Raw genomic sequence first — 25,688 nt, 5'->3', positions numbered from 1 at the left:
TGATATATCAGATCAAAAGTTTATTTCCTGTCATTCAAATTCCAATTCAGGTGAGCAAGGGTTGTCCTCTATCTGGTGACTCAGGAGTTTAGTCATCTTGTGATGCACGAGCTAAAACATCACTGTGGAAAGAGAAGTGTTGAGGAGGCACATCACCTTTTTAAAAAAATTTAATTTAATTTTAAGCTCTGGGATACATTTGCAGAAAGTGCAGGTTTGTTACATAGGTAAATATGTGCCATGATGATTTCCTGCACCTGTCAACCCACCCACATGCATTAGCTATTTGTCCTGATATGCTCCCTTCCACCACTCCCCTGACAGGTCCCAGTGTGTGTTGTTCCCCTCCCTGCATCCATGTGCTCTCATTTTTCAGCTCCCACTTATGAGTGAGAACATGCAGTGTTTGGTTCTGTTCCTACGTTAGTTTGCTGAGGATGATGGCTTCCAGCTTCATGCATGTCCCTGCAAAGGATATGATCTCATTCCTCTTTACGACTGCATAGTATTCCACGATGTATATGTGCCACATTTTCTTTATCCAGTCTATTATTAATGGGCATTTGGGTTTGTCATGTCTTTGCTATTGTAAATAATACTGCAATAAACATATGTGTGCATGTACCTTTATAGTAGAATTATTTATATTACTTTGGGTATATACCCAGTAATGGGATGGCTGGGTCAAATGGTATTTCTGGTTCTAGATCCTTGAGGAATTACCACACTGTCTTCCACAGTGGTTGAAGTAATTTATATTCCCACCAACAGTGTAAAAGCATTCTTATTTCTCTGCAGCCTTGCCAGCATCTATTGTTTCTTGAATTTTTAATTATTGCCATTCTGACTGGTGTGAGATGTTATCTCATTGTGGTTTTGATTTGCATTTCTCTAATAATCAGTGACGAGCTTTTTTTCATGTTTGTTGGCTGCATAAATGTCTTCTTTTGAGAAGTGTCTGTTCATGTCCTTTGGCCACTTTTGATGGGGTTGTTTTTTCCTTGTAAATTTGTTTAAGTTCCTTGTAAATTCTGGATATTAGACCTTTGTCAGATGAATAGATTGAAAAATTTTTCCCCCATTCTGTAGGCTGCCTGTTCATTTTGATGATAGTTTCTTTTGCTGTGCACCAGCTCTTTAGTTTAATTAGATCCCACTTGTCAATTTTTGCTTTTGTTGCAATTGCTTTTGGTGATTTCATCATAAAATCTTTGCCCATGCCTATTTCCTGAATGATATTGCCTAGATTTTCTTCTAGGGTTTTTAAGGTTTTGGGTTTTACATTTTTTTATTTAAGTCTTTAATCCATCTCGAGTTAATTTTTGTATAAGGTGTAAGGAAGGGGTCCAGGTTCAGTTTTCTGCATATGGCTAGTGAGTTCTCCCAGCACCATTTATTAAATAGAGAATCCTTTTCCCATTGCTTATTTTTGTCAGGTTTGCTGAAGATCAGATGGTTGTAGATGTGCAGTCTTATTTCTGAGCTCTCTATTCTGTTCAATTGATCTATGTATCTGTTTTTATACCAGTATTATACTGTTTAGATTACTGTAGCCTTGTAGTATAGTTTGAAGTCAGGTAGAATGATGCCTCCAGTTTTGTTCTCTTTGCTTAGGATTGTATTGGCTATACGGGTTCTTTTTTGGTTTCATATGAATTTTAAACTAGTTTTTTTTTCTAATTCTGTGAAGAATGTCAATGATACTTTGATGGGAATAGCACTGAATCTATAAATTACTTTGGGCAGTATGGCCATTTTCACAATATTGATTCTTCCTATTCACAAGGATGGAATACTTTTCCATTTGTTTGTGTTGTCTCTTATTTCTTTGAACAGTGGTTTTGTAATTCTCCTTGAAAAGATCCTTCACATCTCTTGTTAGCTGTATTCCTAGGCATTTTATTCTCTTTGTACCAATTGTGAATGGAAGTTCATTCATGATTTGGCCCTCTGCTTGCCTATTGTTGGTGTATAGGAATGCTTGTAACTTTTTTTTTAATTTTTTACTTACTTATTTTAAGTTTTATTTCTTTTATGTTTCTTTACAACTTTATTATTATTATGCTTTAAGTTTTAGGGTACATGTGCACAATGTGCAGGTTAGTTACATATGTATACATGTGCCATGCTGGTGTGCTGCACTCATTAACTCGTCATTTAGTATTAGGTATATCTCCTAATGCTATCCCTCCACCCTCCCCCCACCCCACAACAGTCTGCAGAGTGTGATGTTCCTCTTCCTGTGTCCGTGTGTTCTCATTGTTCAATTCCCACCCATGAGTGAGAACATGCGGTGTTTGGTTTTTTGTCCTTGCAATAGTTTACTGAGAATGATGATTTCCAATTTCATCCATGTCCCTACAAAGGACATGAACTCATCATTTTTTATGGCTGCATAGTATTCCATGGTGTATATGTGCCATATTTTCTTAATCCAGTCTATCATTGTTGGACATTTGGGTTGGTTCCAAGTCTTTGCTATTGTGAATAGTGCCGCAATAAACATATGTGTGCATGTGTCTTTATAGCAGCATGATTTATAGTCCTTTGGGTATATACCCAGTAATGGGATGGCTGGGTCAAATGGTATTTCTAGTTCTAGATCCCTGAGGAATCGCCACACTGACTTCCACAATGGCTGAACTAGTTTACAGTCCCAACAACAGTGTAAAAGTGTTCCTATTTCTCCATATCGTCTCCAGCACCTGTTGTTTCCTGACTTTTTAATGATTGCCATTCTAACTGGTGTGAGATGGTATCTCATTGTGGTTTTGATTTGCATTTCTCTGATGGCCAGAGATGATGAGCATTTTTTCATGTGTTTTTTGGCTGCATAAATGTCTTCTTTTGAGAAGTGTCTGTTCATATCCTTCGCCCACTTTTTGATGGGGTTGTTTTTTTCTTGTAAATTTGTTTGAGTTCACTGTAGATTCTGGATATTAGCCCTTTGTCAGATGAGTAGGTTGCAAAAATTTTCTCCCATTTTGTAGGTTGCCCGTTCACTCTGATGGTAGTTTCTTTTGCTGTGCAGAAGCTCTTTAGTTTAATTAGATCCCATTTGTCAATTTTGTCTTTTGTTGCCATTGCTTTTGGTGTTTTAGACATGAAGTCCTTGCCCATGCCTATGTCCTGAATGGTAATGCCTAGGTTTTCTTCTAGGGTTTTTATGGTTTTAGATCTAACATTTAAGTCTTTAATCCATCTTGAATTAATTTTTGTATAAGGTGTAATGGAGGGATCCAGTTTCCGCTTTCTACATATGGCTAGCCAGTTTTCCCAGCACCATTTATTAAATAGGGAATCCTTTTCCCATTGCTTGTTTTTCTCAGGTTTGTCAAAGATCAGATAGTTGTAGATATGCAGCGTTATTTCGGAGGGCTCTGTTCTGTTCCATTGATCTATATCTGTTTTGGTACCAGTACCAAAAGTTTTGATTCTTCTTTATTAATCTTGCTAGCAGTCTATCAATTTTGTTGATCCTTTCAAAAAACCGGCTCCTAGATTCATTAATTTTTTGAAGGGTTTTTTGTGTCTCTATTTCCTTCAGTTCTGCTCTGATTTTAGTTATTTCTTGCCTTCTGCTAGGTTTTGAATGTGTTTGCTCTTGCTTTTCTAGTTCTTTTAATTGTGATGTTAGGGTGTCAATTTTGGATCTTTCCTGCTTTCTCTTGTGGGCATTTAGTGCTATAAATTTCCCTCTACACACTGCTTTGAATGCATCCCAGAGATTCTGGTATGTTGTGTCTTTGTTCTCGTTGGTTTCAAAGAACATCTTTATTTCTGCCTTCATTTCGTTATGTGCCCAGTAGTCATTCAGGAGCAGGTTGTTCAGTTTCCATGTAGTTGAGCAGTTTTGAGTGAGTTTCTTAATCCTGAGTTCTAGTTTGATTGCACTGTGGTCTGAGAGACAGTTTGTTATAATTTCTGATCTTTTACATTTGCTGAGGAGAGCTTTACTTCCAAGTATATGGTCAATTTTGGAATAGGTGTGGTGTGGCGCTGAAAAAAATGTATATTCTGTTGATCTGGGGTGGAGAGTTCTGTAGATGTCTATTAGGTCTGCTTGGTGCAGAGCTGAGTTCAATTCCTGGGTATCCTTGTTAACTTTCTGTCTCGTTGATCTGTCTAATGTTGACAGTGGGGTGTTAAAGTCTCCCATTATTATTGTGTGGGAGTCTAAGTCTCTTTGTAGGTCACTCAGGACTTGCTTTATGAATCTGGGTGCTCCTGTATTGGGTGCATATATATTTAGGATAGTTAGCTCTTCTTGTTGAATTGATCACTTTACCATTATGTAATGGCTTTCTTTGTCTCTTTTGATCTTTGTTGGTTTAACAAATCCAACAAGGCTCTGTTTTATCAGAGACTAGGATTGCAACCCCTGCCTTTTTTTTGTTTTCCATTTGCTTGATAGATCTTCCTCCATCCTTTTATTTTGAGCCTAAGTGTGTTTCTGCACGTGAGATGGGTTTCCTGAATACAGCACACTGATGGGTCTTGACTCTTTATCCAATTTGCCAGTCTGTGTCTTTTAATTGGAGCATTTAGTCCATTTACATTTAAAGTTAATATTGTGATGTGTGAATTTGATCCTGTCATTATGATGTTAGCTGGTTATTTTGCTCATTAGTTGATGCAGTTTCTTCCTAGTCTCGATGGTCTTTACATTTTGGCATGATTTTGTAGCGGCTGGTACCGGTTGTTCCTTTCCATGTTTAGCGCTTCCTTCAGGAGCTCTTTTAGGACAGGCCTGGTGGTGACAAAATCTCTCAGCATTTGCTTTCTGTAAAGTATTTTATTTCTCCTTCACTTATAAAGTTTAGTTTGGCTGGATATGAAATTCTGGGTTGAAATTCTTTTCTTTAAGAATGTTGAATATTGGCCCCCACTCTCTTCTGGCTTGTAGAGTTTCTGCTGAGACTGTTAGTCTGATGGGCTTCCCTTTGAGGGTAACCCGACCTTCCTCTCTGGCTGCCCTTAACATTTTTTCTTTCATTTCAACTTTGGTGAATCTGACAATTACGTGTCTTGGAGTTGCTCTTCTCGAGGAGTATCTTTGTGGCGTTCTCTGTATTTCCTGAATCTGAATGTTGGCCTGCCTTGCTACATTGGGGAAGTTCTCCTGGATAATATCCTGCAGAGTGTTTTCCAACTTGGTTCCATTCTCCCCGTCACTTTCAGGTACACCAATCAGATGTAGATTTGGTCTTTTCACATAGTCCCATATTTCTTGGAGGCTTTGTTCATTTCTTTTTATTCTTTTTTCTCTAAACTTCCCTTCTTGCTTCATTTCATCTTCCATTGCTGATACCCTTTCTTCCAGTTGATCACATCGGCTCCTGAGGCTTCTGCATTCTTCATGTAGTTCTCGAGACTTGGCTTTCAGCTCCATCAGCTTCTTTAAGCACTTCTCTGTATTGGTTATTCTAGTTATACATTTGTCTGAATTTTTTTCAAAGTTTTTAACTTCTTTGACTTTGGTTTGAATTTCCTCCTGTAGCTCGGAGTAGTTTGATCGTCTGTAGCCTTCTTCTCTCAACTCGTCAAAGTCATTCTCTGTCCAGCTTTGTTCTGTTGCTGGTGAGGAACTGCGTTCCTTTGGAGGAGGAGAGGCGCTCTGCTTTTTAGAGTTTCCGGTTTTTCTGTTCTGTTTTTTCCCCATCTTTGTGGTTTTATCTACTTTTGGTCTTTGATGATGGTGATGTACAGATGGGTTTTTGGTGTGGATGTCCTTTCTGTTTGTTAGTTTTCCTTCTAACAGACAGGACCCTCAGCTGCAGGTCTGTTGGAGTACCCTGCCGTGTGAGGTGTCAGTGTGCCCCTGCTGGGGGGTGCCTCCCAGTTAGGCTGCTTGGGGGTCAGGCGTCAGGGACCCACTTGAGGAGGCAGTCTGCCCGTTTTCAGATCTCCAGCTGCATGCTGGGAGAACCACTGCTCTCTTCAAAGCTGTCAGACAGGGACATTTAAGTCTGCAGAGGTTACTGCTGTCTTTTTGTTTGTCTGTGCCCTGCCCCCAGAGGTGGAGCCTGCAGAGGCAGGCAGGCCTCCTTGAGCTGTGGTGGGCTCCACCCAGTTGGAGCTTCTGGGCTGCTTTGTTTACCTAAGCAAGCCTGGGCAATGGTGGGCACCCCTCCCCCAGCCTTGCTGCTGCTTTGCAGTTTGATCTCAGACTGCTGTGCTAGCAATCAGTGAGACTCCGTGCGTGTAGGACCCTCAGAGCCAGGTGCGGGAGATAATCTCCTGGTGCACCATTTTTTAAGCCCGTTGGAAAAGCACAGTATTAGGGTGGGAGTGACCTGATTTTCCAGGTGCTGTCTGTCACCCCTTTCTTTGACTAGGAAAGGGAACTCCCTGACCCTTGTGCTTCCTGAGTGAGGCAATGCCTCGCCCTGCTTCGGCTGGTGCACGGTGCATTGTACCCACTGTCCTGCACCCACCGTCTGGCACTCCCTAGTGAGATGAACCCGGTACCTCAGATGGAAATGCAGAAATCACCCGTCGTCTGCATCGCTCAGACTGGGAGATGAGACCGGAGCTGTTCCTATTAGGCCATCTTGGCTGCCCTCTCGGAATGCTTGTAACTTTTGCAATTGATCTTTTATCATGAGACTTTGCTGAAGTTGCTTATCAGCTTAATAAGCTTTTGGGCTGAGACAATGGGATTTTCTAGATATGGGATCATGTCATCTGCAAACAGAGACAATTTGACTTCCTCCTTTCCTATTTGAATACCCTTTATTTCTTTCTCTTGCCTGATTGCCCTGGTCAGAAATTCCATTGCTATGTTTAATAGGAGTGGTGATAGAGGGCATCCTTGTCTTGTGCCAGTTTTCAAGGGGAATGCTTCCAGCTTTTGCCCATTCAATTGTGGGTTGTGGGATGTTGGTTGTGGGTTTCTCATAAATAGCTCTTATTATTTTGAGATATGTTATGTTCATACCTAATTTATTGAGAGTTTTTAACATGAAGGAATGTTGAATTTTATCGAAGGCCTTTTCTGCATCTATTGAGATAATCATGTGGTTTTTGTCATTGGTTCTGTTTATGTGATGGATTACATTTATTGATTGCATATGTTGAACCACCCTTGCATCCCAGGGATGAAGCCGACTCGATTGTGTAGGATAAGCTTTTTGATATGTTGCTGGATTAGGTTTGACAGTACTTTATTGAGTATCTTTGAATCGATGTTCATCAGGAATATTGGCCTTAAGTTTTCTTTTTTTGCTATGTCTCTGCCAGATTTTGGTATCAGGATGATGCTGGCCTCATAAAATGAGTTACAGGGAAGTTCCTCCTTTTCAATTTTTCGGAATAGTTTCAGAAGGAATGATACCAGATCCTCTTTGTACCTCTGGTAGAGTTCAGCTGTGAATCTGTCTGGTCCTGGGCTTTTTTTTGGTTGGTAGGCTATTTATTACTGCCTCACTTTCAGAACTTGGTATTGGTCTATTCAAGGATTTGACTTCTTCCTGGTTTAGTCTTGGAAATGTGTCCAGGAATTTATCCATTTCTTCTAGATTTTCTAGTATATTTGTCTAGAGGTGTTTATAATATTCTCTGATGGTAGTTTGCATTTCTGTGGGATCAGTGGTGATATCCCCTTTATCACTTTTTTATTGTGTCTATTTGATTCTTTTCTCTTTTCTTCTTTATTAGTCTAGCTAGCAGTCAATCTATTTTAGTTTTTCAAAAACCAGCTCCTGGATTTATTGATTTTTGAAGGCTTTTTTTTGTGTCTCTATGTTTTTCTGTTCTGCTCTGATCTTGGTTATTTCTTGTTTTCTGCTAGTTTTTGGATTTGTTTGCTCTTGCTTCTCTAGTTTTAGTTGTGAGCACATCGCTTTTTGAAGCCCTGTCTGTTTAGGTGACAGCTGGCATTTCTGTATATAGTCACATGACACCAACTGCAACTGCAAGGGAGGTGGAAAGTGGAGAGGGGCACATGGATATTCATGGAGCACTGTCTCTACCACAAATGAAAACTAAGGAAAAATATCTTCTTATCCTGTAATTCTGAACTCTGTTGGTTCTTTGTGGATTTTATGAGTATCATAGTGCTTTCAAATGGTACTGTGGTTTAGGAGCTAGGCCAACTTTTGTGATAAATACTCTAAAACTGCTAACTATGGGTCTTAAATGTTGTCTAACTTCTCAATAATAATGATAATAATTATAATAATGGTAATAATTATATTAAAAATAAAAACTTTGAGAGTTTTCTATAACCTTATACCATGCTTAGAGCTCACATAGATTATCTTATGTAACCTTTCCACTAATAAAAGGTAGATTATTGCCCTCATTCTACAACTAAAGAAACAAGGGCTAATATTATAAAGAACTTGCCCAAGGGCTCACAGTGAGGATTTTAAACTGGATAGTTAGATGAGAAGCTGCATTTTTACCCTTTGCTAAAGTTCTCAGTCTAGAGTTTCTTATTTGTTGAAAATAGAATGCTAATTCTTACACGAAATAATTTGTTAGACATCTAGCACATTGCCTGTTACTCATACTAGCTTGGTGCCTAATAAGTATTCAAGCAGTATTAGTTCCCCACCTTCGTATGTAAAGAAGGCAGGCAGAAGCCATACCTTCGTATGTAAAGAAGGCAGGCAGAAGCCATACCAGCTCTACTATTGATTACTGTTATATGCTTTCCAACATAATTGAAAATAATTATCAAATTATCAAACATAATTTAGGTCTTAAAATTTTTGCTGTTTTATTGATTTTTCATAATTCATTGATTCCATAGAATAACCATCTCTAGGCCAACTAACTAATGTAAAAGTGAAATTGATTCCAGGATGTAACCCTCTGCTGAGAGTAACACTTCAAGGAACAGTGTGAGGAAATGTGCTCTTGAGAGAACAAAATTTAATCCTAAATATCACTAAGTATTGTCTCAAATCTTCCCCTTTAAAACTCATATATAAGGCCAGGTGCTGTGGCTCACGCCTGTAATATCAGCATTTTGGAAGGCTGAGGCGGGAGAATTGTTTGAGGCCAGGAGTTCAAGACCAGCCTGGGCAACATAGTGAGACCTCATCTCTAAAAAAAAAAAAAAAAAAAAAAATTATCTGGGAGTGGTGGCATGTGCCTATAGTATCAGCTATCAGAAGGCTGAGATGGGGAGATTGCTTGAGCTCAGGAGTTCAAAGCTGCAGCGAGCCATGACTGTGCCACTGCATTCCAGGCTGGATGACAGAGCGAGACCCTGTTTCTAAAAGGAAACAAACAAACGAATCTCATATGTAAATAATTTGATACATATTTAAAATAGATTAAGCACATGCCTTTTTGCCACAGAAAAACCCCAGAACATCAGGCATTATTTTGGCTGACTTTGCACAACAATGTTGGAGTGGTATCATGAAGCAACTGAATCTGCTGGTCATAACTATGAGAATAGATAGCTCAATATCTTCTGTGCCAAAAGCAGGATCAAGACTTTAGGCAACTGGTTTTCGGTATCCAAATGACCATACTAAAAAAATACCCAGCAGATTGACTGGCTAATTTTCCACAAGTGCACTTTGTGGTTAATATTTCTTGGCTATCCTATTGAGATAGATTAATTTTATACCCATGTTACCTTTAATAGTGCCCAACACACAGTAGGTGCTCAATAAATATTTAACAAATGAATGGAATCAGGCCCTTTAAATTTCTTGGCATCCGTGAATATCCAGCTTTCTATCACCACACAAGATTGTCTAGCTAAACTAGTACGTGGTTTAGCTTACAAAAAGAAGAGAACTTGTTTTGAAGTCAGATAAACTTTAATTCATATTAATTGGTACCACCAATTAATAGTTCTGAGATTTTGAGCCAATTAATTAACAGCTCTGTATGTCACTTTCTTCATCTGTTTTGAGTGTTCACTTTAACATGTTTAACATAATAAAGAGTATGTCTGTAGTAGGTAAGCAATAATACTGGTTCAACTGTCTTTCTTCCCTTGTGCTACTGATTTGAGAGTTAATATCATACAAGTCATATGACACATATTTCTGTGACTCACTAAAAATATCTACTGCCTGTTTTTTGATTTCAGGTTTATTATATAAAGAAACAATTGAATATATTCTTCCTGAAGTTTAGCTGATGAATTTTATCTTTCCTATGAATTGGTATTATATATTTTATGAGATTAATAAATCAAAATCTGCCACTCACTGTGGTTTTGTTGTTGTTATTATTTTTTTTCCTTTGGTGTTCCAGAAGCGTGACATTAAATTTTGTGCTCAAGGCAATAGATATTCATAACTTAAGTCTTCTGGTAAAACTGTCATCTCCTAGCTTGCTTTATTTGACATTTGTTTTTAAAACTGGATTTAATGGTTTTATTGTTTCTCTATCTTTTACTGTGAGCTAGACAAATCCTTTATGGAACCATACAGAATATAAATAATAAATGAAAGAATAAAATAGTTTGCCCAAGGTTTCACAGCTATTAAGTGCAGAACTGATCCAGGCTCAGTGCTGTTTTCAGCTATATCATTCAAAAGAAACAAAGTTTAACCTCCAAAAATTCTTAAACCTCAATGTTTCCCACTCAGGAACTGACTATCAGAAACATAGGACAGTCATTCACAAATGAAAATGAGGAGAGAATGCTTCTGAAATATAGGCTATTAAAGTGCAATCAAAGCTTTGGACACCTGCAGGAGAAGATCAATAATGTGGGACATTTTTCTTTGCAAAATTCTATGGCTATAGGCTAGCAATTGAATCGATGATGAGTGCTCAGGTGCTGATACCAAGGAGAGTCTTTTATGACATTATTTTTAACTTCCACATCCTTTGTTTACGTGTCGATCTGCATTGCTTCCAGTTTTTGACTCTTTAATTATTCCTCTTTGAATGGTGGCATCTTTTATATCTACTATTGTCTAAAACAGTGATTCTCAAAATGTGAAACTTGTTAGAAATACAGATTCTTGGCCTTATCCTAGTATTACTGAATCAGAAACTTTGCATTTTATAAGCCCCCTAGCTAGTCCTAATCCATTTGAAACTTCAGAATCTCTGCTGTAGACCAAATATTGGCTAAGCATGCCTTCTCAACATGAATTTTTTTTTCTTTGTAGGTTTAAATAATCTGCTGTCTTGTTCTATGACTTGAACTCAGGAAACACTAAAATGTATAACTAGAGAAAAGTCATTTTTAGCACTGATAATATTTTTCTGTAGTGTGCTTGATGGAATATTTTCATGGGCACATTTTATAAAGAAAAAATTATATTTGAACTTTATAGTCATGACAAGGAAGACTATATAGAAGCTGAAGGATGAAATGTAGTCTATTAAATATGCTCTGAACCTTTCAAAACTCAGTTTAGATTTGTAAGCTTAGGGCACAGATGGGATCTGGGGGAAGCTCTTTAACACATCATATTTGCTATCAAATTTTTGGTTATGACATCAATCTAAGAAAATTTCCTATGCTATTATGTCCATGCCTTACCGCTTAAACTAGTAATTAAAATAGACTTTTACCAATTATTTGAGATGTTTTCATGAACATCTTCCCTAACTTCCAAATTTTACCTGAAGTTTAATTCAAAGTGGGGTATAAAGAAGAAACTTGAAAGGAAATTATATATTTATGTGTGTGTGAATTCACAAACCTTGTAATGATGATTTTTAATTGGTTGATTGCTGATGCTTGAATCCAAATCTCCAGAATGTTATGCCAATGACTTGTATTTTATCAAGCCCTATTTCTCCAGTGTGCATCCCCAGGTGGTTGAGATGCACACTCATATCTGAGAACCAGTGAAAAGGGAGGTTCAGGGATATTTTTAGTTGGGGAAAACACAGATCAAGTCTCCCCTCAGACATTACAACTTTATACCTGTAACTTGGCATCTAGTAGTTGCTGTATACATGGTAGCTGATTGAATTAATGATAACGAATGAGCGCAGGTGGTTAGTTGCTACTGTGAAAGTTGTCAAAATCAGAATGGAGTCACTTGTGTTAAAAAAAGAAAGGAAAAAACCATGACAAATAGAACAGAGGAAGGCCATAAAGAGAAGCGTTCACACGTGTAAATACCTGGTAAAAACTATCACAAAGGGCTGAAAAACCCACAAGTTTGCACCAAGACCATCACAACCTTATGCAAAAAATGTTTCTGCAAAGACATCTGCCCAGCAACTGCCTGTCCCACTTTGGACTGGCATTACCTTTGTTATTGATCCTTATAGCCAAGGATAATTATCTCAAAATAGTTAGATAATCATCCTCATTTTTCCTTTAAAAACCTCTGTTTTCCTTTACCTCCCGGAATACACACATAGTTTACTATGGCACATATACTGCCATTGCAATACTCTATTCCAGAATCAATATTATTTTATTTCTATTATGTAGAAAGAGCCCTTTTCTGCTTGGTAGTTTCTGTTTGCTTTCAGCACTTTTTTTATTCTGTAGAATGTATTATCCATACTTTAACTACTTTCTTATTTAATTGTCTTCATTCTAGACTGAACCTTATCTTTTTTTGGTTATATTTTGAGTGCCAAACCTAGTATTTGGCAAATAATATGTATATCATCGGCATTTGTTGGGTTAAACAGTTCTAAATATTAAATAGGGTAGCTCTTAGAGTAAACCTGAAAGATAAGTGACATGATTCGTTAAGCTTCTTTGGTTTATTTGAATATACATTGAAATGTTGGAAGAGGAGAGACAACAAGTTGAATCAACTATGATATATTGACTGAGACCATAGCTAGAAAAGCCACAGTGAAGTCCAAAGGCACAGGGCTGTGCCACAATACAACATTAAGTCAGGAGTCCGGAACACAAAGTTCATTGCCAATGATTAGTTTATACATGCAATACAGTTGAGAAAGCCACACTTCCAAAGTGAAGGGAATAAGTAAGGGAAGGGGAGATATATTTTCTAGGTTTGGTGAGGCTAGTGTGTGCTAAGATTTTGTGTGTGGTCAGAAACAGAATATTAAAAGATATAAAGAAGGGTCAGAACATGACAAATGGCAAGTTAGGCACTTCATTCATCCCAAATTAAACTTGACAGATGAATTCATTTTATATTCTAGCTCCAGTTGCTTTTTAACCTTTCTTAGCCAAGAAAAAAAGCAGGGCTTTATTCAGGCTGTTCTACTCATATGCCAAAAAGTCTAGAGTAGAAATGGACCATGGTGTGGAGAGCAGTTCCTGGTACTGTGGTTGAAATCAAGGATTGTTTAAAGACTAATGTTCTTTTTTCTGCCACTGTCCACACCCATTGTCTAAATTCTAAACCCTGTTGTTGTCTCCTTGAATAGGCTTGCAATGTCCTGATTTTTAATAGTCTTGTTTAATGCCCTATCTCATGCTCCACAAACTGCTTTCTTGATTTCAGAACTTTTATTATTGCATTTGCAGATCACTTAATTTTTGGTTTCCTGTCCAAGCAACATAAGTTCCTATAAGTCCACTCTATTCTTTCAGGTCTTAGTGCATTTGCAGTGAATGCTGCCACCATATCCGATGTAATCATAGGTTGGTGCCTGTCACACGTATTCTACTTTCAAGTCTGTCTCAGTCTTATCTGGAGGCCTCAAGATCCTAGCACTGGATTTGTAGGTTTTGCCACCCATGTTCACATGGGCTCCATTGTATTCTCCTCATTTACATCACTGATGCTGCTTGGGTCCCTTTCTAAGTGAATATGGGGAAAATTAGTACTTCTATTTCAAGTTTTATTTAGAGATGAAATGCCAAAACTTTCCAGGAAAAATAGTTTTATTATCAATCCAGAGGTTCAGAGCCTAAGGAGATTTAAATCTTTCAAATTATATCAGAATTCGATTTTCAGAAAAGTTAGTGTATGTTAAAATTATACAAAAAGTCTTTGGTTTAGACTCTGGACTCAGAACATTATAGGCAGATTTTTCACTAATTAAAGCTTTGGCAGGACACTCACAAGTTGTGAGGTATGTGAGAAATTATTCATTGCGTGGGAATGTCTCACATCTCACTTCTTGTAGGACAACCAGCATTCTTTGACAAACCAGATCAATCTAAACTGTACCTCTCCCCTTATTGTGGCATTTTAAAACCTGCCCACAAATCTCCTAAATGCCCCAAATGGGTCAAAACCACCTTTAATGAGAATCACTGGCATAGATTGTTTAATTTTCAGTCACTGGGATTGGGAAGGAACCCACAGAAAATGTGGGTGCTTAAAACCTGAACAAAGTCAGCAAGAAGGGTGACTGCTGGGAAGGCATCCACCAGTGTATGCCACAGGAATGGGCTAGATGATATTCTATGAGGTCCCTTCTAGCTATAGAATTCTTACTATTTATGTCGTAAGTACAATATAAGATCATTTGTGAATAAATAATCACAGGTAATGGATATTTATATTATACATATGTATTGTAGTTCAAAATTTTAAAGACAGACTCATCAATTACTAAATATAATTGATAGATGAACTTCTCTTAAAAATAAACAAAAAATGCAACAATTAAGATATTTAAAATCTAAGCTTCCAAAAAATAAAGTGTCATATGGTATTTTAGAATAATATTAATTCAAACAAGAATTTTGCTATGCTTAATTCAGAACAATAGCATTTGTGATATTAATGAGGACAAATGAAGTCAAGACTGTTTAATTCAAATTTACCCAATTAAAATAATTAAAACTTTACATAAGTTTGTATCTTAGTTCTTTCTGAGAAATGGTTGTAGATACAATTTTTTATCTGTTCTCATGTGACTGGTATAATGGGTGACCAGTGATCATCTTTGTCTTATTTACTTGAATCCTGAAGGATCTAATATCACCTCTGAGACCAATGCATGTTCAGTAGCTATAGATGTTTATTCTATAAATGAATTGTCTCTATGAGATACTTTAGAAAAGATTATGTGAATCAAATCTAAGATTAGTCTATTATAAATAGTTTTAATGATGAAAAAATAATTTCTTTGCATTTTTTCGCTAAGCTCTTTTACTCGAGGTAATCTTGCATGGACTGATACATATTTTTTTTTCTATGTGAACTTCATTAACTAGATGATAGCTGGCTAAGTGTCAGTAATCATTAAAAGAACAAGTTTCTGTACATCTCGTTATCATTCTGCCTGTTCACTTGCCTCATGTTTTTGCTGTTCTTCTTTTTGACAGGGATTCGATAAACAAGTGGATGTGTCATATATTGCCAAACATTACAACATGAGCAAAAGCAAAGTTGACAACCAGTTCTACAGTGTGGAAGTGGGAGACTCAACCTTCACAGTTCTCAAGCGCTACCAGAATCTAAAGCCTATTGGCTCTGGGGCTCAGGGCATAGTTTGGTAAGTGGAATGGATTTGCTGTATTTTTAAAGGGAACACACCGTGTGCAACTACTAGACACAAACACACAAACAAACAAAATCCCCAAAATAAATAGCATAATTTGGGAGGGAAAAATAATCCTACTGAAGAAAAAAAAATAACATTATGAGCATTATGTTTAATTTATTATCCACTTGCTAACAATATATACAACTTGGCTTGTGACATGTTTTTTTTGGTCACAGAAAAAAAGTTATTACACAAGAATCATAAAGAAATAAAGAGAACCAGAGATTTTCTAGCAGTTGCTAATGTATTTCTGGAGTTTTATTTGTTGCACAGCAAGAAATGAGGGGACATGTCTTAAGATAACAGCAAATAAAACTCCTTATATGCTAGAGAGGAATAAAAGCTATTTCAAATGTTTCTGTAACTTTTCAAATTCAGTGTTTGAAACTGAGTTACCGATTTAGAAAAAGTAGTATTTTAAAAATGTTTGCCTCATGTTTCCAAAATGGGAAGATTCTGGGCTTCTTAGTAACAATTCTTTTATGACATTTTTGAGTAGCTAATTAAAATTATGACAAATCTAGATCTGATCTACCTAAGACTCTTGCAAAATTCATGATATCAGGTTAATTGATAAGCATTTCTTTTACACAGTTTTAATTTGTAATGTCACAACCAGATGTATTTAATATAAACTTATTAGTATAATAATTTTTAATCTTTCTGATGGCTCACACAGATAAGTAAAAATTCAGGACATGTACCCTGAATATGTATATTTATATATGTATATTTATTTATAAAGGATATTTATTTATACAATATATTTATTTATTACTGCTACATTCATAATGTCCATTTAAAAACACAAACACTTTTAAGGGATGAGATGAATTTGCAGCAAATCACCATAAACTTAGCCACTTTCTTGCTGATCTTACAGTTCTGTAGGTCAGAAGTCCTACAAGATTTCATTTTAGCCCAGTGGGGCTAAAATCAAGATGGTGGTAGGCTGGGTTCCTTTCTGGAGGTGCTGGAGGAGAATCTATTTCCCTGATCATTTGAATTGTTGGCAGATTTCAATTCCTTGCAGTTGTGATAAAAAAAAAAAAGAGATTTACAATTTAAAATATTTTTAATGTTTTAAAGTTTGTGTTTAAATGGCTAAGTTTATGGTGATTTGCTATGCTAGCAATACTAATGCACATGGTATAGTAAAGATTCTAATATTAAGACAATTGCTGTAACTCTCCTAAATTTACCAGTGGCGGGAGAAAAGAGTAGTTTCTGGCTACCTTTCTTGATGGAAAATTGTAGAATATTAACATGAGAAAGTTCCTGACTAAGATTCTCAGTCCAGATGCTCAAATATTAATTGGGATAGTTTCATTTTCCTTTGAACAGACCTGCCACAGATTTGCGGCAGTGAAACTGAGTACTGTCAGTGAAAGAAAACTGATAGACCTTTAATGACTCAAAAATAGATCCAAAGCAGCATTTTGCTCAGGAAGTTAACAGATTATCACAGAAAGATTTGAACATTTTCTAATAATTTTGTAGTATGTTTTGTAGGATATTTTGGGCCTCTATTTCTCCTTTCTATAGGGTGGAAGTTATTTTTGGCTTAGGTATAGATACTGCAAAATTTTTTATATTGCCTTTTTCAACTGTGAGCTCATCTGCCTCTCTTATGTCAAATGCATCCATTCCCAGACATGCTTCTGAAATCCACAGACCTTTTCTATGTGCACAACTGTCAGAGTACATAATATCTTGAATGTTGCATGCAATCCTGAGTATAGTGACTGGTTCAAACTGGAAACTGGGCATATCTGAGATCTCTGATGGACAGACAAACTGAAACATATCATTAATTTATTTTGCCTTATTTTCTTTGGAGCAGAAATACGACATGGAGGAAAAAATTACAAAACAGATATCATCATTTTTGTCCATGTGTCACCGCATGTAATTTTGCATGTGTATGCAGGAGAAATTCTGCTTTTCAAGCATAAGTATTGGCATATGGATACCTATTATGTCACAGAATCTCCATCCTCCTAACTTGTTTGAAATGGAGTCTCATTTCTACTGTTCTGGTTACCTTAAACTTGTTATTGGGTTTTTACAATCTTTTCCCCCACTTTGGACTGTTTTATTTCTTACTTATCAGCATGGGGGAAAAGGTAATACTAAAATATCTTCAAAAGAAGTTATTACTATACTATATTTCATTTACCATTGATGATAGGTCAAAAATGTCAATGTTGAGCATGATTAAACAAAAGCTACTGTGAAATATTGGGAAAAAATGAAAATTTTCCTTCTGCCTTTGAGGGAAAGAAAAGATTATCTGTTGAAGCAGAAACAATGAGAATTATTCTGCTTCACTGTGTAAGCTGAGAAGTTCTCTACAGCCTCATAGGTGGGGAATTGTAGAATAATTGGCAAGATGAGTTTTTAGCAACAGTGGTCAGGATCCAGAACAGCAACTCATTCAGAACATTTTTCCAATCATCAGAAGAGGGTCTCATTAGTGTTTTTTCTGTTACCAACTCCGGAACAAAAACAAGCATGGGAAGAAATCAACAGTAGGGGTTTCATTGTTTTCACTCACATCTATCCTGCTGTTTCTTGCCACGCCAAGGAACATTTTCTACTTTCTCATTTCTCTCTCTAAAGATGATTCAAATGGACAGCCAAAGTGGTGGCAAAAGTTAACAACTACGTTTAGCAGAGACGGCTTGCCAGGGCTGGTCTGCTCTTTAACTGAAAAGAGCTGATTGTATGGTTTTAAATGAAAGGAAGTGAAGCCATATTATTTCTGTCTTGGTGGTGTTACACACCATCAGCTTGTAAGTGGTCACAATTCAATTTTGCAAGATGATGTTAGGCAGGATATTTACAGAAAACTGTAAGATTAATATAATTCTAAGATAAAATCATAGAATTGTAAAACATCTGTACCTTGAAAATTAAGTATTTAAAAATAAGATGATACATTTTATGTTAACCAACCTTTAAAAAAATTCCACTTGGAGCTAGAGGATGGCATTTAATTAAAGTTGAAATAATCATAGTTATAAGATGCCCTGGAAATAATCCAATGGATTAGTTTATCTTAAATGGAATATATATCCATGTATATGTATACGTACCCATATTCGTGGTTTAGCTTTCTGTGGTTTCAGTTACACATGATCAACTAGGATACGAAAATATTAAATGAAAAATTCCAGAAATACTTTGTAAGTTTGAAATTGTACACCATTCTGAAATCTTGCCCTGTCTCACTCTATCTCATCCCATCCTTCTGGGGATGTGACTCATCCCTTTGTGTAGCATATCCAGGCTGTCTATGATACACCTGTTGGTCACTTAGTGGCAGTCTCAGTTATCAGAGCAACTGTTGCAATATTGCAGTGCTTGTGTTCAAATTATTCTTATTTTAATTAATAATGGCTCCAAAATACAAAAGTAGTGATGCTGGCAATTTGGATGCAGTAAAGTGCTTCCTTTAAGTTAAAAAGTGAAAGTTCCCAACTTAATGAGGAAAGAACAAAAATCTTATGCTGAGATTGCTAATGTCTTCAGAAAGAATGAATCTTCTATTTATGAAATTTGAACAGTATGTTATTGCAGTTGTTCTATTTATTATTCTTGTGAATCCCCTACCATGCTTAATTTATAAATTAAACTTTATCATAGGCATATATGTGTAGGAAAAAACATAGTATATATAAGGTTCACTATTATCCAGTTTCAGACATCCACTGGGGGTCTTGGAATGTATCTGCCTCAGACAAGGGGGTACTACTGTAATGAATATGTAATACCAATATACGATTATTATATATTATATATACATACATATTAATCCGGTGGGTTAGTTTATCTTAATTGGTTAGGTATCATATATGTTATTTTAAATATTATATATATGATATATATATCTTTTTGTTTTGGACAAAAATTTGAAAAATCATTTCTGGTGAATGTCCTTCAATAAGTGGTCTACAGTAACAAGACTATGCAGATAAACAATTTAAGATATAAATTGCCAGGCATGTTCAGCAGAAACTCAGGTGTTCACATATTCTTCTTTGAAAAAAAGTTCCCCGTTTTAAATGTGCTCATTTTCATTTAAAAAAAGACACTATTTACTCTGATGTGTTTAGCAGCTTTTTCCATTTTGATGATGAATTTGATTTACTCCATCTACACTCTGATTTAATCACCCTTGAACTAATAACATCCATCCACAAAATGATTGGAAAAGGTTGGGAACATCTTCCCTAAAGGGTTGGTAAATACGCACCAGAACAAAAGTGATTGAAAGTTGGCCATGTTAGGGTGCATGACAGAAAGGTATTTAATATATGTTTCTTGCTGATAAAAATTACGAGAAAAATTGATGAAGTTCTCATGATTCTGTTAAAATTTGCATATTTAAATATTATAGATTCAATTGTCAGTACTTTAAGATACCTTATATTATCATCTTTAGTAATTATAGTTACAAATAAACTTATGCCCAAAAAATGTTTTTTTTCCCATTGTGGTTTATCAGTGATAGCTTTTAACTTTCAGTCTTTCAGAATCTAGGTTTACTCATCTGTAAAATGGAGATAATATTATCTCATAGGACTCAGGAGAGTACAAAACAAGCTAGATACATAAAATTCCTTTATAAATCTGAAATTGTCGTGACTTTTAGTAGATTCAAGAAAGGAAGGCTTATGATACTTTTTCTTAACAATAGAAAATTGTAAAGGTCAGCACATGTAACCTAGGAAAATGCCTGATGGTAACAGTTGCTTCATCATCACACTGTGTATATTGTATACATATTACAGTTAAGAGCATGGGATTTAATAAAATAACTTTACTAATACTCCATCATGGAGGCTGGCAAAGAAGCATTTGAACTTTTTTTCCCCTATCTTTCATCCAGGGCTTCAGTTAACCAATATTATTTACAATATGTTAGTTGTAAACATTAGTTTTTAAATCTGCAACACAATTTCACAGGGCCAGCTAAGCATCTTTAAGCACAGAATATGGATGGGAGCATCTTATGGTTATGAGGTTGGTGACATGAAGAGAGATGGGTAAGATCATCCAGAGGTTTTCCAAAGCATCAGTCTTCCTCAATAATTCAAAACAGACTTGATCAGTGGGCCCCAGATGATTTTATTTTGTTTCTGCAAACATTACTCAAGCTCTTGTGGCACATTTCTCTTAAGAGTTTCTAATGAGCCATTACGCTAAATGACACAGATTTAATCACACATTTCCATTTAGCCCCTGACCAGTGGAAATGATTATCCTCTCATGTACATCTGTAATATCAGCATATTCTTCATCCCTGGCATTTTCCATTAATTTTAAAATTTTGGACCCTTAATCGCAACCTCCTTGAAATAAGGAACATTGAGCTTCAAATACCGTCTTTTATATATGTAGCAGGTTTAAGGTGGTGATGGCCCAGCAGAATAGGACAGAATTAGACACTGTATTCTTTCACATTTTGCTGTTCTCCTAGGCCTCTTTGCACAGTACAGGCCACACATATTTATTTACCATATTTCTCAATTGATCAATAAGACTGGTAAATGTCATTTTTTTCCTTTACCAAGAAAATGTGGTGTTTTGAAAAGCAATGTGTAGAAGTTTGATGGCAGTATATTTACAGAAAAAACAATTATACATATATGTAATATCCACATTTCTATGTGTCAACCATAAATTATATGTGTGTCCTTATGTATAAATATTTAATTGTTGATGTGATAACTAATGCTGAAGGGGTTGGTAATTCATAATCTTAAAAATTATTTTTGGCTTTGGAATGTTTTGTGGACATTTATTCTGAATTCTGTCATTCTTAAGTTAATTTGTAATTAACTTACATCCCTGTAGTAAAAACTGACAACAAGAGTTTGCAGCCTGGGAGCACTTTTCTTGGCAGATTTGAAAAATAGTTATTTAAATTTCCATAGATAATTATTCACTTACAGATGATTGAGTATTTTCTGTAAATCATTTGTTGATATAAATGCTAATGTCCCTATTAGAAGAAATAATTAGTAAATATATTATTTATTTTTCAGTTTCAACTTCCATCCTAAAGATTAAATAGTTAAATGATGCTGGTTCTTATTTTTTTTAGAACTTGTCTTTTAGGGCATCAGTGAATATTTTCATTGTGTAAGTAAAGTCAGTTTATAGTCCATATACTATTTTTTCAGATTAATCCTGATTGTTAGGATTAAAATGTATCCATGGTTATGTTAAAAAGTAACCTACAGCCCAAATGTAAATATCTAACAAGTTAATCTGGCACCATCCAGTGCATCTTGGAAAAGCCAAAATTCCTCACAGAAAGGAGGCAGTTTGATCAGTTGAATTAAATTATGCTAAATAACAGATGGCAATGGCTGTCCCTCAGATTCTGGGAAGCATTCTCATTTACTGCTCTAAGAGACCTGTGCATTCCATCTGTAGATAAGCTGGCTTTGTTTTTTTAAAAATAGATAGTAGGTATGTGTTATAAATTTTATAACGAAAAATACCAAGGCTTAGAGGAGCTTTTTATACAGCTCAGAGGGAAGGTAGTTGGCCCTTCTCTCTACTAAGTCATGCTTCTGGCCTGTTACAGCATTACTTTCTGTTTATAGTGTCTGAGCTGTCTTGCTAATCATGGATTTGAATGTGGGGGCTGAGGACAAAGGAAGACATCTTTTAGTTTGGAAGATGGAGTGACAGCCCTATCATTCCCTTTGTGTGCTCTCTGCCTCTCCTGTGATGGAATTTAAATTTATTTAAAATATTTGACCTTGTCAAGTAAGTTTCACTTTACGTGTCCAAAGTTATGAATCCAGCATTGAGCCATTGCATTTTAAGCTTCTGTGTATGACAGGAGAGTCTAAATTATCATCAAGGAAGGTACTCAGTCACTTCATTTGACATTTCTTTTATTTAAATACATGTACCTTAGGGTTCTTGTGCTATGCTCTTCTTCATTTCTATTCTTCTTTATTTTTTATCATTAAAAACATTTTTCACAGATTTTAATATGTCCATTCATAAAATCATGATTTCACTCTCAATCCAGGGAGATGCAACCCCAAATATATTTTTTAAAGTTTTCCTTTGGGTTCACCAAGGACAACAGAATATGGATGGGAAGTGTGAGCCCTGCACAAGAGGACTGAGATGAGGGACTTGTACGGGCTGAACTCCAGCCTGGGCTCTACCCGTGGACTCTGATACATGGTCACCTCCGCCTCGAGGAGCTGCTTTTTCTCACACCCACACCAGGTGGGCTAGCAGCAAATATTAAATGAATGAACTTTAGATTTGAAATGACCATGACAGAAACTCAGTTTAACTAGCAAAAATATAAGTTGCAAAATACTTAGTTTACAGAAGATCTAATACATCTAGGATGTTAAATAATTCACTGGCATGATGATTTAAGACACCTGAAGAAAATGCAAATAATCAGGGAGCAGAGGAAAATTATAAGCCAAATCGTTGTCATGTTAACATTATCCCTCCTCTTCAGTGACCCTGCTTCTCTCATCCCTTTTCCCTCCCTACATCTTTTTATGGACATCTCTCTTTCAAGGCCTCCCAGTTCTCTGAACCTGTCACACTCCTGCTGGATTAACTTTTTCACTATCTAGCCAGGAACCATGAAGAGTGATTTCAGACACTCTCAGATGCTCTTTATTTTCTCACCTCCTTGTCCTCTGCAGCTTTGTTTTCCAAACTCTCATCCGGATCAACCCAAGTGGCTGTTTTCTCTGCTCCTGCTGGAAGGCTGAGCCCAGCTGGAGGAATGATATAATCACACTGATTTCCTCCATTATAAGTTTATGAGCTTCATCCTCAGCTGGGCCCTTGTTCCTGCTCAGCAACCATTTTTGCATATATGTCTCATCAGCTCCGTAGCCATTTCCCAAGGCGGCTGTTACAATCCTTTTACAACTTTCATGAAAGCTCCCAATTCCACTTCACCAGCAACATTCTTTACAGAAGGTCTTACCTCCTACTTCCCTGAGAAAACAGATGGACTCAGGCATGTAAACTCTCAATTTCCCCTTCAATCTCCTAACTCTTTGTCATCTCCAGTCTTCCCTGCCCAGTTAGTTCCTTCATGAGGGACACCGTAAGGCTGGCCACCCACCTGTGTTCTTGATTCCATCTCCACCCGTTGGGACCTATTAGTTTTTGTCTGTCTTGCATTGACTGATGCTTCTTTTCCCCTGCCTATGGACGACCTCTCACCAAATTCTCATCTACAAAAAAAGTTATTTAGAATGTGCCTACCCCTCAAACAACCCCTCTTTCTCTCCTTCCCTCATCATCACACTTCTTGATAGTCTGAAGTTAATGCCTCCATATACCTTTTTAGTTCTCATTTTACAAGCAGTTCCAATTCTTTTTTTTTTTTTTTTTTTTTTTTTTTGAGATGGAGTCTCACTCTGTCGCCCAGGCTGGAGTGCAGTAGTGTGATCTCGGCTCACTGCAAGCTCCACCTCCCTGGGTCTCGCCATTCTCCTGCCTCAGCCTACTGAGTAGCTGGGACTACAGGAGCCCACTGCCACGCTCTGCTAATTTTTTTGTGTTTTTAGTAGAGACGGGGTTTCACCGTGTTAGCCAGGATGGTCTCGATCTCCTGACCTCGTGATCTGCCCGTCTCGGCCTCCCAAAGTGCTGAGATTACAGGTGTGAGCCACCGCACCTGGCCAAGCAGTTCCAATTCTATCACATTACCCCTGTGGAGGAGGATGCTCTGGGGAGGCAACCATCGACCTCCTAAGTGGCTAATCCATTGGCTTCTTTTTCAGCTCTCATCTTCTTCTTATTATTATTTTTATTTCAATGGCTTGTGAAGTACAAGTGAGATTTTTTGTTATATGGATGAATTATATAGTGGTGAATTCTGAGATGTTAGTGCACCCGTCACCCAAGTGGTGTACATGTTACCTAATGTGTAGTTTTTTATCCCTTGACCCCCTCCTACCCTTTTTCTCCTGAGTCTCTGAAGTCCATTGTATCATGCTGTATGCCTTTGTGTACTCACAGCTTAGCTTCCACTTTTAAGTAAGAACATACAATATTTGGTTTAACATTCCTATGTTACTTCACTTAGAATAATGGCCTTCAGCTCCACTGAAGTTGCTGCAAAAGACATTTCATTCCTTTTAATGGCTGAGTGGTATTCCGTGGTGTATATACCACATTTTCTTTATCTACCCATCAGTCAGTGGGCACTTAACGTTGGTTCCACATCTTTGCAATTATGAATTCTTTGGCTCCCGTTTTTTACTTTTCTGTAATATCTGGAAATGTTAAATATCCAATTCTTCTTGAATTCTATCTTCTTTTGAATTTTAAGCTAAGAATTTTAAAAATCTGGGGCTCGTTTGGAATGGGATGGACTGGCCAACATACCGAGGGCTGTGAAAGGCCGTGGTTAGAGTGCAGACTCTAAGATCCTGGCTCCCTCTTACCTGTGTGGGATCTCAGGAACTTTATCTGAAGATGGGGCTGGAAGAAATAACTATGTATGCATAGAATTGCTGTTAAAGCAAACTAAATTAGTTAATACAGTGCCTGGATTTACTTAGCAGTCAGTGCCTGTTAGTTTTCATTATTGTAGCTGGCCTGGGTTATGGCCAGGTTCTCAGAGGTTGGTTTGATTAGGGAGCTGTCTTTTCTAGTTCAATGTTCAGAATGCCAGTAAAATAATCCAATCCAGGTTGGGTGCGGTGACTCGTGCCTGTAATGCTAGCACTTTGGCAGGCCGAGGTGGGTGTATCACCTGAGGTCGGGTGTTCAAGACCAGCCTGGCTATCATGGCGAAACCTGTTTCTACTAAAAAATACAAAAATTAGCCAGGCGTGGTGGTGGGTGCCTATAATCCCAACTACTTGCGGGGCTGAGGCGGGAGAATCGCTTGAACCTGGGGGGCGGAGGCTGCAGTGAGCCGAGATTGCGGCACTTCACTCCAGCCTGGGTGGAAGAATGAAACTCCATCAAAAAATAAATAAATAAATAAATAAAATCCAATCCAAAGCCACTGAGGCCAAGATTTGAATTGGTGGACAGAGCAAAAGGAGCCAGAAAGACAGGTACTAATTTTCAAGCCTAATGAGAATGAGATTCTAAATGAGAGAAGGAAGGCAAAAGCCAAGAACCAGGCCAGAACTGGATCAAAGTGGGAGAAATTTGGGAACAATGGAATGAATCTAGCACATATGTCATGAATATTATTGGCTGGTGGTTGAATGTTAATGCTATTAGACTAGGTTGAAGCCAACTGTTTCCTGGTGCCCTCCTACCTCTATGGTCAATCA

At 36.9% G+C, this 25,688-nt stretch overlaps 1 protein-coding gene across 36 annotated transcripts in view; it reads left to right on the top strand.

Moving 5' to 3' along the window:
- MAPK10 (mitogen-activated protein kinase 10) overlaps positions 1–25,688 on the top strand; it is a 580,277-nt gene that overhangs the window by 417,756 nt on the left and 136,833 nt on the right. For all 36 annotated transcript variants that reach the window (XR_008679024.2, XM_055384586.2, XM_055384585.2 and 33 more), the window contains one exon: positions 15,158–15,327. Coding sequence is in view for 35 of the 36 variants with exons in the window: in XM_055384586.2 (XP_055240561.1) it covers positions 15,158–15,327 (170 nt within the window). In the remaining variant the exon portion in view is untranslated. The remainder of the gene's footprint in view (positions 1–15,157; positions 15,328–25,688) is intronic.

This window comes from Gorilla gorilla, chromosome 3 (assembly GCF_029281585.2).
Source record: "Gorilla gorilla gorilla isolate KB3781 chromosome 3, NHGRI_mGorGor1-v2.1_pri, whole genome shotgun sequence".
Taxonomy (NCBI): Eukaryota; Metazoa; Chordata; class Mammalia; order Primates; family Hominidae; genus Gorilla; species Gorilla gorilla.
This window is presented reverse-complemented; position numbering and strand designations above follow the sequence as displayed.